This window comes from Accipiter gentilis, chromosome 8 (assembly GCF_929443795.1).
Source record: "Accipiter gentilis chromosome 8, bAccGen1.1, whole genome shotgun sequence".
Taxonomy (NCBI): domain Eukaryota; kingdom Metazoa; phylum Chordata; class Aves; order Accipitriformes; family Accipitridae; genus Astur; species Astur gentilis.
In genome coordinates this window covers 42,855,592-42,869,066 of record NC_064887.1, presented here as the reverse complement: position 1 = coordinate 42,869,066, position 13,475 = coordinate 42,855,592, and the positions used below count along the sequence as shown (strand labels likewise).

Below are 13,475 nucleotides of genomic sequence, written 5' to 3'. Positions count from 1 at the left end.
CTCCCTTTGCTGATGCTAATTTGGGCATCTTGGCAGGAGCGGTGTAAAATCAGACCTCAAAGGGGCTTTTGTGTCCTGGGGGAGGGCGGCCGGGCTGGGGGTGCTCTGAGCATCCATCTTCCACCTTTCCCCTCCTTTTTTTTGTGTCTCGGCGGAGCTGAAAGCCGACGCCGTGGGGGCTGCGAGGATCCTGGGGCCCTGCATTCGTTCCAGAGAGGCGCAGCCACCGGTTTGGGCAGACCCTGCGGCCAGTGCCGCACCCCGGTGCAAGGGCTGGGGGGGTCTGGGGGTTCGGTGGGGGGATGCACAGGCTCTGCCCAGCCAACAAAGGTGATGGAGCAGGCTGCTCCCCGGACCCTGGCTTGGCTCGCAGCTGGGGGCACCTGGCAGCCAGGATCAGGCCACTTGGGGCTGGCTGGGGGAATTTTTGGAATCATAGCCCTTGAGTTGTCCCCCCCGCACTCAGCTCCTGGCCAAAGCTGGCACGGGGACACACGGGGGGCTGCATGGCGGGGTGCCAGGGGAGGGTGGGGGGACGTGGTACCCCCCAAGCCTGGGTACCCCAACCCACGGGGGATGCTCGGGGCACGGGCGGGAAGCGACATCTAGCGGGAAGCGCATCCCGTTGCCTGGGAGATCGATATCCATGGCAACCCCTCGGGGCCACCAGCACCCTGCCTGGACCAGGAGCACCCACTGGCACCCACAGAGCCCCCCCACCCCGTTGGGTGCTCCTTGCAGGGCAGGGTTGTCACGGTCCAAAGTAACCCCGAGCTCGGATGAAATGCCTGCAGACCCCCGCCGTGACACGGGTGTTGGGGCTGTGGTGGGCCCTGAAGCCCCTTACCCACCGTCAGCCGGGACAAGCTGCACCCAGCGGGCTCTGCCCTGGCCTCGTCCACCATCGGCTCCTCCGGTGCTCGCAGGGAGATGCGGCTGGGCAGCAACGAGGGGATAAATGCAGGAACAGAGCCCGTTTCTTTCGCGAGGAAGACGTGGGCATGAAGACGAGGGGGGTGAGCTGCTTGCAACCTTGTCCTCCAGGGAGGACACCGGGGAGGGGAAGGTCCCAGCTCATCCAGGACGGAGGAGGACAGGATTGAGCCACCCAAACCCCTGTGCCCTCCTTTACCCCCAAAATTCAACGCCCGGGGGCTGCGTGCAGGGATAGGTATCGCAGAACCTCAACCCGAAGGGGCCCTTCAGGTGCAACGACACACCCACATGCATGCACATCTATACATAGGAAGTGCATCCATATCCATATATATGATTTATTAGCTATATATCCGCGCGACTGCTGCTGGGGCTCTGCCGGGACTCGAACCCGCGACCTCAGGACAGCGCCGAGGACCACAGCTCCCAGGAGGCAGCGCCCGCGGAACTAGGCGCCGCAGAGAGCCCCGCCTCCACCCAGTACCGCCTTTCCATTGGCCAAAAAGCTGCCAATCAAAGTGAGAACCGCGGCGGATTGGCCGGCGTGGGGCGGCGGCGGGTAAGCTTCCTGCGGCCGCCTTTGCATTGACCCCGGCATGGTGAGCGCGGAGAGGGGGTGTCTGCCCGGGGTGGGGGGGGCTGGCCCCGGGGGTGTCTACCCGGGGGGGTGCATCTCCAGGCTTTTTTGGGAGGGTGCATGCCTGGGGGGGGGGGGGGGTGTGCATGCACGGGGCTGTCCCGGGGATTGCACGCCCCGGGGGGGGGGGTGTGTGCATATCCAAGTGGGCATGCCTGGGGGGGTGCATGCCCGGGGGGGTGCATGCCCAGCGTGTCCCAGTGGGTTGCACGCCCGTGGGGTGCATGCCCGAGCTGTCCCATGGTAGGGACAGGGGCTGGGAGAAGCAGACAGCCCCGGTGTTGCAGGCTGGTGGAAGGACGGGGGGGGGGGGGTGGGTGTCTCCAGCTCCCCCCAACCTCGGCTTTTTGGGGTTCAAGTGCCGGGGTCACTCCCTGAGGGTGTCCCCGGTGCAGGCGGTGATGGGGGTGCAGGTGGTGGTGAGCCTTCTGGCAGCCAGCGTCATGCAGAAGATGGCCCCGCATTGCTCCTTCGCTCGCTGGCTGCTCTGTAACGGCAGGTACGTGGGTCTGTCCCTCCCTCCTCGTCCCCGGAGCTGGGGGGGGGGGGGGGGGCACACTGGGGGACACCCGGCACCTCTGATACCTGACTGCTCCTTTCCAGCCTCCACCGCTACAAGCATCCCTCAAATGAGGAGCTCTGCGCCCTGGCAGGCAAGCAGCGTCCCAAGGCCAAGCGGGACAGGTCAGCTCAGCTCGTGCCTGTGGCTTCGGCAGGCAGGAGGGACTTAAAACGATAAATATTTTGGTTTGGTGATAATGGAAGTCATCCCGGTATGCTGCGGGATTCTGCTGGGTTCCGGGCCGGTGCTGGTGATGAGGAGCCCCAAGTTGGGGACGTGACACCACGCCAGGGGCTTTCGGCACCGTGGGATGCAAGGGACAAGGCAGCTCTTTGCCTGCCGTCTCGAGCCCAGGTTTGCCTTGCAGGAGGATGAACGGCATGACGGATGACAAGCCCCTCTCTGTGCCCCGGGACATCGACCTCCGCCTGGACACCAGCCCCATCACCGCTGTGGATGCTCTCGGTAATCCCCCCCCCTGCCCCGTGCACCCCCAGCTCCCTCTGCACGCAGGACCTGGCGTTGCCCTGGACCCCAGACCCTTGGCGTGCCCGGGACCCCCAGTAGGTCCCCACAGCACGGTGACATGTCCCTTTGTCACACCAGTGCTGCGCTATTTCCTGGAGTACCAGTGGTTCGTGGATTTTGCTGTCTACTCCACCGCCGTGTACCTCTTCACCGAGGGCTACTACTGCCTGGCGGACCCCCAGAAGGAGACGAACATCGGGGTGCTCTGGTGCCTGCTGACGGTCATCTTCTCCGTGTATCCTTCTGCGACTTTTGGGGCGCGATTGCTGCCAACCGCCGGGTTCAGGCTGCCATTGGGCAGGAGAAGGAACCCACCGTCCTTGTTTTTTCCCCATTAAAAGCCAGTTGAGGTGGAAAACTTAAATTTCTGGATTTATAAACCACTCACTGATGAGCTGTAAAGGTGCCTAATGAGAGTTTTCCCTGCAGAGAAAGTGGCAGCGGCCTAATGATGCAGATGCTTTACAACATGCTAATGAGCAGGGGGGTCCCATTGGCATTGGGGGGGTGTTCCCGAAGCCCCCGGTTTCCTTGACGGCCACCCCTGACCCGCAGCAAGGTCTTCTTCATGGTGATGCGCCATTACTTCCGCTCGGAGGAGGGGGGTGAGCGCTCTGTCTGCCTCACCTTTGCCTTCTTCTTCCTCCTCCTCGCCATGGTGGCCCTGGTCATCCGTGAGGACTACCTGGAGTTCGGCCTCGAGCCCGGTGGGTGAGGGGGGACGGGGAGAGGCAGGCGGGCAGGTGGTCCCTGGGGGCTGCGGGCACCCCGCTTACGGGGGGGGTTCGCTCCCCGCAGGGCTGGCCGGTGTCAGCAGCAACCTGGAGAGCATCCTGAAGCAGCGGGGCTGGGAGTGGACGTGAGTTGATGACTGGGCAGGGAGGAAAATGAGGTTTTCGGGAGGCTTTGTGGAGCTTTGGGGTGGGAAAGCCTCAGGGGCTCACCGGGGATGGGGCCGACCTGTTCTCCCCCGCGCTACCTTCTTTCTCCGCAGGTTGCCCCTCGCCAAGCTGGCCTTCAAGCTGGGGCTGGTGGCCCTGTGCTCCTTCTTGGGTGCCTGTCTGACCTTCCCGGGGCTACGCCTGGCCCAGACACACCTCGACGCTCTCCGGATGGCAGCCGACAAGCCCCTGACCCAGTTGGGTGAAATCTGCATGTGGGAAAGGAGGCGAGGGGGTTGGTGCTGGCATTTTGGGGGCTGGGACCGCTCCCCCCCACCCCTGCTCTGCAGGGCAGCGAGGAGGTTTGGTGGTGGGAAAAGGGTGTTGGGGGTGTGGGTGAGGACCGGTCCCTGCCCACCGAGGGATGGAGGGACAGGGGGTTCTAGGCTGTATGGGGGGGTCTCGTGATGGCTCCGCTGCAGGGTCCTGCTCCACGTGAGTTTCCTGGCGCCTGTCCTCGTGGTGGTGATGTGGATCAAGCCCATCTCGCGGGAATTCCTGCTCCACGCACCCATGGGCAAGCAGACGGTGCAGATGTAAGTGTCCGACTGTGTCCCAGCATCCTTGCTCCAAGGGGAAACCGAGGCACAGGTGCACCAGTCCACCTCCTCCAACACCAGTAGCCCCCCCCACCCCATCCTCCCCACTGCTGCCACCTCTCCCACCAGACACCCTTTCTGGGACACAGCGGGTTTCTGGACCCTGAGATCTCCCTGACAGCCCCCTCCTCTTGCCCCAGCCTGTCGGACTCTGCCTACAACACCACGCGCCTCTGGACCATCGTCGGCCTCTGCGGGTTGCGCCTGGCCGTCACCCGCCATCACCTCCAGGCATACCTGGGCCTGGCCGAGCGCTGGGTGGAGCAGATGAGGAAGGAAGCCGGGCGCATCACTGTCCTGGAGATCCAGCGCAAGGTCTGGATGTGGGAGCTGGGATGGGAGCGGGGGTCTGGATATGACCGCCAGCCTCCTGCTGATCCCTGCTGCCCACAGATCACGAGGATTTACTGCTACGTCTCCGTGGTCAGCCTGCAGTATCTGGGACCCATCATCCTCACCCTCCACTGCACGCTGCTCCTCAAGACGCTGGGTAAGGAGGCGGCAGGGGGAATGTGGGGAACACGGGGGGGGCTCAGGAGGGGCAGGATGAGACCCGCAAATATTCATCGAGCCATCAGCATCCAAAGAGGAGTCAGGCTCTCGAGACATGGTTTGCGGTTGGCACGAACATAACGCATACAGCGAGCGTGCTGGGACTCAGCCACCAGCATGTCTAGCACGGGGATGGGCCTGCAGTGTGGGGACCGACCCCCGCAGACCCGTCCCCTCTGTCACGCAGGGCACCACTCGTGGGGGCTGTACCCGGAGCCCCCTCCCCTCCCCATGGCAAAAACCGCAGCATTGCCGCATCCCGGCGGCGAGGACAGGGAGGATGTGCGTGCCGCAGTGGAGCAGATCACGGGCATTTTGGGTGGCATCTTCACCCCCCTCTTCTTCCGCGGACTCTTCGCCTTCCTCACCTGGTGGGTGGCCGCCTGCCAGGTTGTCACCAGCCTCTTTGGCCTCTACTTCCACCAGTACCTGGCAGCCTCCTGACTGGAGGGAACTGGGACGTGCCTCGGGGCGCAGTCGGTGCTCGGCTGCTGGTCCCCTTGCTCCTGCCTTGGCCGGTTTCTCCCCCTTCGGACGTGCTGGTGGCACACACGGACACGCGCATGGGGATACGTCTGCCACCAGCTCTCGGCACGACGGGTTTTATGCATCCGGGCCACCGTGGGCAGCGCCTGCTCCTGCCGCCGATCACCGCTGTGCCTGCTCTCACCCCGCCGCCGCTCCGGGCTGCATCCCTCCGGCCCCTCTCCCCCGTTCCTGATCCTGCACGGTGATGGAGGAACCAAAGCCCCGCAGCTGGGTTTGCTGCTGCCTGCTCTGACCCGACACGGGGACGCTCTGCCGCTGTGTTTTCCTGGAGGGCAGCAGCTCCTGCCAGCCCTGGGTGGTACGTGCTGGGAAGAGGACTCGGTGGGGATTGCCCTTGCACGGTAGAGGCCCTACAGCTGAGCTGGAGTGGCAGCTTGGGTTGCCAGCACAGACTTTGGGGTTTGCTCTGCCTAGCGTTTGCCTCCACCGGCGGAGGGTGAGTGTATTTTTGTAGGGTTGCTGCTCTGGCTCGCTGGGTCAGGGCTCCTCGGGGGTCATCCCTCTGCTTTGTGTGAAATCCTCAGGCCCAGCAGCCTCGGCTGTGGGCTGTTTTAGAAATAAATAAGTAACTCGGAGTCTGTTCGCCACTCCAAAAGCTGCTGCTTTACACTTTGCAGCCCCAAAGCCCCTCGAGCAGGGCAGGGGTCCCAGCTGCCTTTGGGCAGGCGGGTGAGTGGCAAAGCCCCCGTCTGTGTTATTGCAGCAAGGGGAAGAAGCCAAGCGCTCGAACAAACCCTACAGCCCATCCCCATTGCACTTGGGGAGGAGACCTCACATTCACCCCATCACAGCCCGACTGGGTGCCTGTTCCTTGCCCTTCCTTTGGGGCTGGGATCACACCCGGGCTGATAACAAGCTGCTCAGCCCAACAGTGGCTGCAGAGGGGGGGAGAAATGGGGTAGACGGCCCCTTGTCCATCTCAGCTGAGCTCTTCCCCACCGCACGGTGGGTGCTGGTCCAGCTGCATGAAAAAGGATTAGCAGGTCTGGGCCGCTCAGAGAAAGGGAGAGGGACTCTGATCCTATTTGATAGCCTTGTAATGGTCTTAATTCCCTCTTGCTAAGGGCCGAGATGAGAAGGCATCCCTTTGCCTGGTGTCAACAGGGGTAATCCGGACAGCCCTCCTCCGCCTGGTTCCTGAGTACCCAAGCTGCAGACGCTGTAAAATCCCTTTTGCAAAAAAAAAAAAATTATGGGGAAGTTTCCCTTTTGCAAACAGCTGGGGAAACGAGAGCCCAAAGTAGCACCATTAACCAGCACAGGACCAGGAGGAATTTGGCTCCAGCAGCACTGTCGCCAAGTCACGGGTGGAAAGGTGCAAGGAAGAAGCGATTCCCTCAGGGCCGGGATGCAGAAGGGACTTGTTCCAGCCTGCGCCGTCCCATTAAAAGCTAGTCCGACTGTCTTGATGGCTCATTTATCTAATTTTCCTTAAGCATGTGGAGGAAGCGGCCGGGGGCTGAGCTGGCAGGGAAGCCTTCGCGGCAGGAGGACGGTTGCTAGGGCCTGAGGTTGTGCTGCATTCAGACATGCAGACAGTTCCTCCCCTGAGATCTGCCCAGACGTGACCCTCTCAGGCAGGGACAATGACTGATAGACTAGCCAAGAGCAGGAGACAGATCCACAGGCACTGAAATTGGGCCACATCAAATAAAATGAAAGAGCCCCCCCATCTTCCTCTTCTCCCCAGAATTATTTTTACTCTTTGGATCTTTGCTTTATTTAGAACAGGGTACAGGCTGGGCTCTTGCAAAGGGCCACACTCGGGCTCTTAGCGGAGAGGGGAGCAGCTGGTACCGAGAGGGTTTCTTGCTGCAGAGGTTCCGCTGGCACTGGGATTCGGACTGGCAGCAGGAGTCGCGGCTGTGACCCAGCTCGCATTGCCCCTGCTCCCCTGGAGCACACCTACCTTCGGCTCCCGCTGAGCCACGCTTGGCAAGAACCCGAGGGCTGGAGGCAGCTCCTGGAGGTCTTCCCTTCGTGCCCTGAGAAGGAGGGAAGCAGTGAGCCCTGCCTTCCCACCCCACTTCCATCCAAAATGACATCCCCTTGCCGTCCTTGCTGCCTGCATCCTGCAGAGCTGTTCCTGCTTGGAGCATTGGGAAAGTTCTAATCGCAGCTCTCTGTGGCTGACAGCTCAAACCAACCCGGCTGGATGCTCCCCTGCATGCAGGGAGCCAGAAAGCCAAAGGTAGGGATGCTACGCTCAACTGGCAGGGTCGAGAGGCAGCCAGTCCAGGGGAGGTGGACAGGGACCGTTCTGCAGCTCTGCCACAGGCTTCCTGCAAGGTTTGGTGCAAGTCTCAGCCTCTGGGTCTCAATTTCACTTGGGGTACAACCGGGACATCAGCTCTGCCCTGCCTTGCAGAGAGCAGCAGTGGTCTACAGGGAGGTTTCTCTGGGAAGGCTGGACCTGTCCTCAGTGCCGAGACCTTCCTGCCTTGCAAGGCATTGCAGTGTCACATCCACACTGGACCTGAAATGCAGCCGAAAGCACCGAAAGCCCCAAGAGCTGAGCAGGGCTGAGCAGCAGCCGGGGGTCCCCAACTTCGGGGAAGCAGCCGGGCCATGCCTAAGCCGACAGTGCCACCTGCTGCCATTGCACACCCGTCCCCGTCCCAGACTGCGGCACTGGGGACGGGGACAGCAGAGGCCTCCACGGGTTTTGAACCATCTCCAGGGTTGCTTTCCTTCCTTCAAGCTTCTCCCAACTTCCACTCAAAGTCCTGCTTGTCGACCCGTGCACTTTGGAAGGAGCTCCATGCACAGGAGACTTGTGTGGTTGGGGACACAGTCAGCCCCACAAGAGGTACCCCCAGCCACAACCCTCCCCTCCCAGACACCCCCATATTTATTCCCTCAATAAATCCACCCAGATGTGCCAGGCCCCTCTCTCCTTATAAGTGATGTACAGTAGGAGACAACCTCAGAGATCCTGCAAAGTCAATTATAATTTTTTATTAAATATACATCCTCTCTTGGCACAAATCTTAAAATATATAAACATTATATAACAAAGTGTCTTCACTGCAATAAAATAGAACTCCAGATCCAAGAAAAGCAGTCAAAATTGACACACACACATACACGCACACATTGATGGTGAGGACACATCTTGACAAAAGGCATTTAACAGTGTTTGTGCTAATATATGCATAGACCACACAGGCAGTGAACAGTGCTGGGAAACCCTGCATCACATGGCATTTAAGGGGGAGATGGGGGTAGCGGGAGGAATCAGCCCCTACAATAAAAAAGAAGGCTGTTTTGTAGGAAAGCCACCTCCTCCTCTGGCCCAGTCCAGGGAGGGAAGGTCCAAAACATACGCCCTGGCTCTCTGCAGAGGCCCAGTACCCAGTCAGGCACTGGGGAAACGGCATGGGAAGCATCCCACCACATTTCCTCGTCCTCCTGCCCACCCAGGACTGGTGCCAGACTCGCTCAGGGTTGCCACAGTGCTTCTGCTCAAAGTTTCCTTTCATGCCTCATCTGCTTTTGTGTTAAAGACACCAGAGGTGGAAGACGACAGTGCTCGAGTCCTTCTAAGCAGAAGGTGATAAGAAGTTAACAGAAGTACCACTATTTTTCCACAGAAGCTATGAAACTGCTTTCAGAGAACTCCCACAGAGTACCAATGCTACACCACACTACCCACCCCATGGCTTTCAGCGACTTCGTGCCTCGGGAGGCTGTGACTCCTCTCCTGATACTTCCACCACAGTCCTGCCAACCACCAGCCGGCTCTTTGGCAGCTCTGCCTTCCCAGGGAACTGGCAGAGATCTGCACAGGGCATGCAGGGCAAAAGGATTGCGAGAAGCCAGCTCAGATCCCACCTCTCACATACTCAAGTTCCCTAACTGACCCTCTGAGCCTCCCAGAAGGACAAGCTCTCCCCGAGCTACTTACTCAGCAAGCAGCCACTTTCACAGAGTTAGTGGGCATCACATGGAAGTACCAAAAGAGGAAACGACAAGAAGCAGCAGCATTTCACAGCTTGTAAAGGAAAGGTGCTAGGAGAAGTGAAGGTGCTAGGTGGGACAAGTAGTTCAAGAACCTTTCAAAAAATCTTCTGCCCCATCATCTAGTGCCTTTAACTTCTTGTCCCTCCACACAAGCATCCCTGCCTGTGAGCGGGAAGCCTAGTTGGGCTGTTTGGGCATCGCTATCAAAGCTGCAATTTTGTCATTTTGGATGCATTTCATTGGACCTGATTTTCTTGAAGTGCTAGTGCGGGACTAAAGGTGCAGAAGCAGGAAGGGAGGGAGAGTAGACAAGAAAAAAAAAGCACCAATCAATGTTTGGTGGTAATGCATTAAGGAACAATGAAAAACATTACTTTAAAATAAAAGCAAGGAATTTTAGAATAATAAAATGAAAAATTGGGGAATTTGTGGTAGTAAAGAAGTTCTAAAGAAAAGGACTGGAGAATATTCCAGTTAGACTTGTCTCCTTTTTCAGAGCTAAAGGCAATGGACCTTCTTGGCCAGCACACAGGCACCCTCCCTTTCCAAATCAGCATGCCTAAAACTCCTCGGGCACTCATTCCAGGCAGCAGAGAGATCTGGAACACGTCTCAATTCATGCAAGGATTAAGAGAAGGGAAGAGAACACTCTGTTTCTCCTTTTCTACATTCAAATCAGAGAAGAAGAAAAAAAAGCTATTTAAAACAACCCAAAGCAATAACACACAGTTACTCTGAACACTTTTGCCCAAGAAACAAAAGCACCAAAACCATTACAGACTGAATTCAAAGATCTGTCTCTGAACAAACACTCAGCCTGCAAAACTTGGAAAAACGTGTTTGGCTAAAATTCCATTGAATTAAAATCAGGTGCAGCTGCTAATTAAGGAACAACTTATCTGAGCCCAATGCTTCCAAGTCTGGCTGTACTTCAGGTCTTGTTTCTCAGAGTCCCCAGGCTCTAGATGAGCCGCCTGCACAGCGCTTCAGCTGCAAGGTGGGCGATGCCAGGGTCAGCCAGCCAGAAGCTGTCTCCTCCACAGGCTTCCCGTTCATTTAATATACTAGCTGCACTCCTGATGTAGCAGAAGGTACCCTGTGCAGATCTGCCCTCCTGTTCAGTCCCAAACAAGAGGCTAGTCATCCAGTGTAAATCCTTTCTCAGTCAGGACCCAGGAGGAATTAAACCACCTCTGTTGCCACAGGGGTTCAGTGATGCTCAACATCTCATAAGACAAGGTCTGCTACGCTTGCCTCTGAGATGATCTACCGTACTGTGGAGCAAAGCAGCCCGCTCTAACTTGGATGCCACAGTTCAGCTTCCTCTCGTCTTCATATAGTACCCATCAGCTGTGCAGAAAGGACTGTGCTTTGAACTGGAAGCCTCCAAGCTGAGAGAGAACTTGGCATGGATTGTACACACAGTCAGACACACATACACGCACGTACGCACAGTCAACTGCTGACACACCTAGTTGCTGGTCTGTACCTCACTTTTGCGGTAGGATGCAACTGCCTTAGTATTTCTTCACTGGGCCAGACAAGATAAAGACAAGAGCAGAAGTAATTGGCTTCTCCATTGGAGAAAAGAAATCAGAGCTCTTGCAAAGGACTAAACAAAATTTCACCCAAATGAAGAGCTGATCATCTTCCATTAGCAATGGGAGCAAAAAAATATACAGAATTCATGGCTATCCTCTCTAAAGACTCTTAAAACAACAACACCTAACATTAATTACAAGGTAAATCAGTGACTGCAGTCAAGTTTTGCAACGGAAATCATAATTTGTGGGCTTGGAGGCAGAAATTACTGAGGTTAATACCCTGCCCATCCACAACCACTAAAGTATGATCGATCCCACGTGTTCTGGGAACGCCATGCATGCTAATACTTCAGTATGCTGGCTCTCTGCCATATCCACAAAATGGAAGTGTAGGTGCTCAATTCCTAGGGAAATATTTGGCATTAGAAGCAAGTTATGCTCCAAAGAACAAGTGCAAAGACAAAAGAAAGGAGAAAGCTATTTCTACCAATTGTGCAATTACCTCCATTCCCATTAATAAAGCCGTGACACAAGGCTCAAACTACAACAGCTAATACATACACCAGAAAAGGACAGCTTTTAAATTATGCCTTATTTTTCTTTTTACGTTATGGACTATGTCAGCTGGAAAGGGATTTTTAATCTTGGCTTATGTAATCTGATTCTCAGAGAAGTCTAAAGTTTGTTCTGACCTCTCTTGCACTCCAAATTTAATATAGGAATGGAACATAAAACAAAACCACCCCCAAAATCTCCATTTCCCTGAAAACTGATTTGAAATAGAAACACTGAAAGGTACTTCACCATTCATTTTCAAATTGCAACTAGAAATGATTGGCACCATATATAATTTCTGAAGGGTCAATACTGGCTGTGGTGCCTGTCCTCCCAAGGACCCAGTTGGTTGGTCCAGAAGAACTCTAGGAATAAAAGCAAGTGGGCTTAGGTGCGGACTAATGAATGGAGGTGACACAAGCTACACAGCAGGCACCAAAAGACAACAAAATTGTTCAGAAGCAGGGCCAGCAGCTTGAATCAACTACTAGGCTGTATTCACCAGACGTGAACAGCCTTTCAAGATAGCTAACTCCGCGTCACATGTGCGTCTTTGAGATGTTTGTTCTCACATCGTGCATAAAGCCACAACAATAATACTGAAGGACAAAACTGCTTAAATTTTAAGTATGTAACACTTCCTTTTCTAGTGCATCAACACTACAGTCTGCCAAATCCCTCAGAAAACGCTGCCTTTAAGACCATGACAACAATGGAAGGGTTTGGGTAGCCCGAAAGCACTACTGCAGTTCAATTCAATCCAGTTTGTGAATCCAGGCACAGCCCCTACTCAACAACACTGACAGCAAACATGAGAATTTGATTTACAAAACTGCTCAGAAATTTTGTCCCCTGCTGTCTACAGTCTTTGGTAATCTCAGAGGGACATTGCAAGCAAGGGATATTTTATGCAACTCAACCCAGAAATGAGAAGAACATTTGAAAAAGGGCAGCATTTCCAGCCAGAGCTCACATTCAATTTCCAGAACAAAAGAAGCGACCTGGACCTGTTAAATCCTGCTGTGTCCTGTTTTATGGAAACCAATGCTTACAGGTCAGAGGAATGTGAAATTCCCTACAGACTAACTGGAATATTGCACTTGGCAGACCGCCTCCAGCTAACACATGTTCAGTAACTCTAAACTGCCTACCAGGAACAGCAGTCACTTCCCAGATTCAGGGGTTCACTCCAACAGCACCAAGTCCTCTCTTTCATCACGCACCACTTTATCTGCCCACAGAGACCAGGTGAGGAGCCAGCAGCAGCACATATTTGTTTGAGAGGCTCCACTCCTGGTATCAGACAGTAGAACAGAAGGGTGAGGCAGCTACTTTAGAGGACTCAGTTCTGCAGAATTGTAAGAAGAATTTTGTTTAGGAAAGAGTTAGTTTCAGGTTGAGGTTTCCAGATAACTCAGAGGCTCATGAAAAAGAAAAAAATTAAAAAAAAAAAATAATCAACAACAACAGAAAAAAACAAACAAGAAAGGTAAGTTCTCAGCTGCATGAGAGCATGTACAAAGTGAGGGAAAGCTAGCATTGCTCTTTCTACACATGTTGTACTTTTCCCCAGCAAGGACTGTGGGGATTAAGCTACTACCTTTCAACATTAGTGCTGTGCTGTAATTTACGGAGAAGGATCTGCGTCAGGTCAAAGGTTGTGAAGCTTATTCCCACTGCAATTGGACCTTTGACCCAGTTCATGCTGAGTCCTTTGTACAAGCCACGGATTAGTCCCTCTTCTCTTATAATCTCCTGCATGGTGAGAAGGATGGAACTGTACGTGTGTCCCATAACCCCTGCCGTCTGCATTCGTCGGCGAACCACATCCAGGGGGTAAGAAGCTGACTGGCCAATCAAGCCTGCACAGGCACCAAACAAAAGCCGCTCCGGAGGGGATGGCTGCAATTTCCCACTGTGATCTGGGAAAAAGAAAGCAGCAGAGTGTAGAAAGCTTCTTGTAATAAACACATGATTAAGGTCAAGTGGGCTGAGAGCCAAAGACAGTACTGAGTGCCAGAGCTCCTGAGATTTTGTTCCCAACTTGGTTGTTAGCTGACTTAGTATGTGACCAAGTCCTTCTGCACCCAGGACTCGCACCTTCTTGTT

The 13,475-nt window shown here is 55.3% G+C and overlaps 3 protein-coding genes across 7 annotated transcripts in view; 2 read left to right on the top strand and 1 right to left on the bottom strand.

The window, feature by feature from the left end:
* The window catches only part of SUGP2 (SURP and G-patch domain containing 2), an 86,879-nt gene that overhangs the window by 38,497 nt on the left and 34,907 nt on the right, over positions 1–13,475 (top strand).
* Positions 1,464–6,893, top strand: TMEM161A (transmembrane protein 161A). 3 transcript variants are annotated; one of them, XR_007507129.1, is made up of 13 exons: positions 1,464–1,535; positions 1,969–2,072; positions 2,177–2,257; positions 2,503–2,600; positions 2,742–2,898; positions 3,219–3,370; positions 3,462–3,522; positions 3,658–3,801; positions 4,027–4,140; positions 4,344–4,518; positions 4,597–4,693; positions 4,943–5,602; positions 6,369–6,893. XR_007507129.1 is itself a non-coding variant. In XM_049809463.1 (12 exons), exons 1-12 carry the CDS (start codon positions 1,533–1,535, stop codon positions 5,197–5,199), a joined length of 1,443 nt encoding a protein of 480 aa, XP_049665420.1. In that variant the 5' UTR covers positions 1,464–1,532; the 3' UTR covers positions 5,200–6,356. The 3 variants fall into 3 exon arrangements, 1 of the variants encoding a protein (XP_049665420.1); XR_007507128.1 differs by having other exon boundaries at positions 4,943–5,740; XM_049809463.1 differs by lacking the exon at positions 6,369–6,893 and having other exon boundaries at positions 4,943–6,356.
* SLC25A42 (solute carrier family 25 member 42) overlaps positions 8,257–13,475 on the bottom strand; it is a 22,707-nt gene continuing 17,488 nt past the window's right edge. For all 3 annotated transcript variants that reach the window (XM_049809467.1, XM_049809466.1, XM_049809468.1), the window contains one exon: positions 8,257–13,288. In XM_049809467.1, the coding sequence (XP_049665424.1) occupies positions 12,963–13,288 (326 nt within the window). In that variant the 3' untranslated portion in view covers positions 8,257–12,962. The remainder of the gene's footprint in view (positions 13,289–13,475) is intronic.

Coding starts and splice junctions, on each gene's coding strand:
- TMEM161A (XM_049809463.1), top strand. Junction 2,899..3,218: donor CTGACGGTCATCTTCTCCGT/GTATCCTTCTGC, acceptor CCTGACCCGCAG/CAAGGTCTTCTTCATGGTGA. Junction 3,371..3,461: donor GGAGTTCGGCCTCGAGCCCG/GTGGGTGAGGGG, acceptor CGCTCCCCGCAG/GGCTGGCCGGTGTCAGCAGC.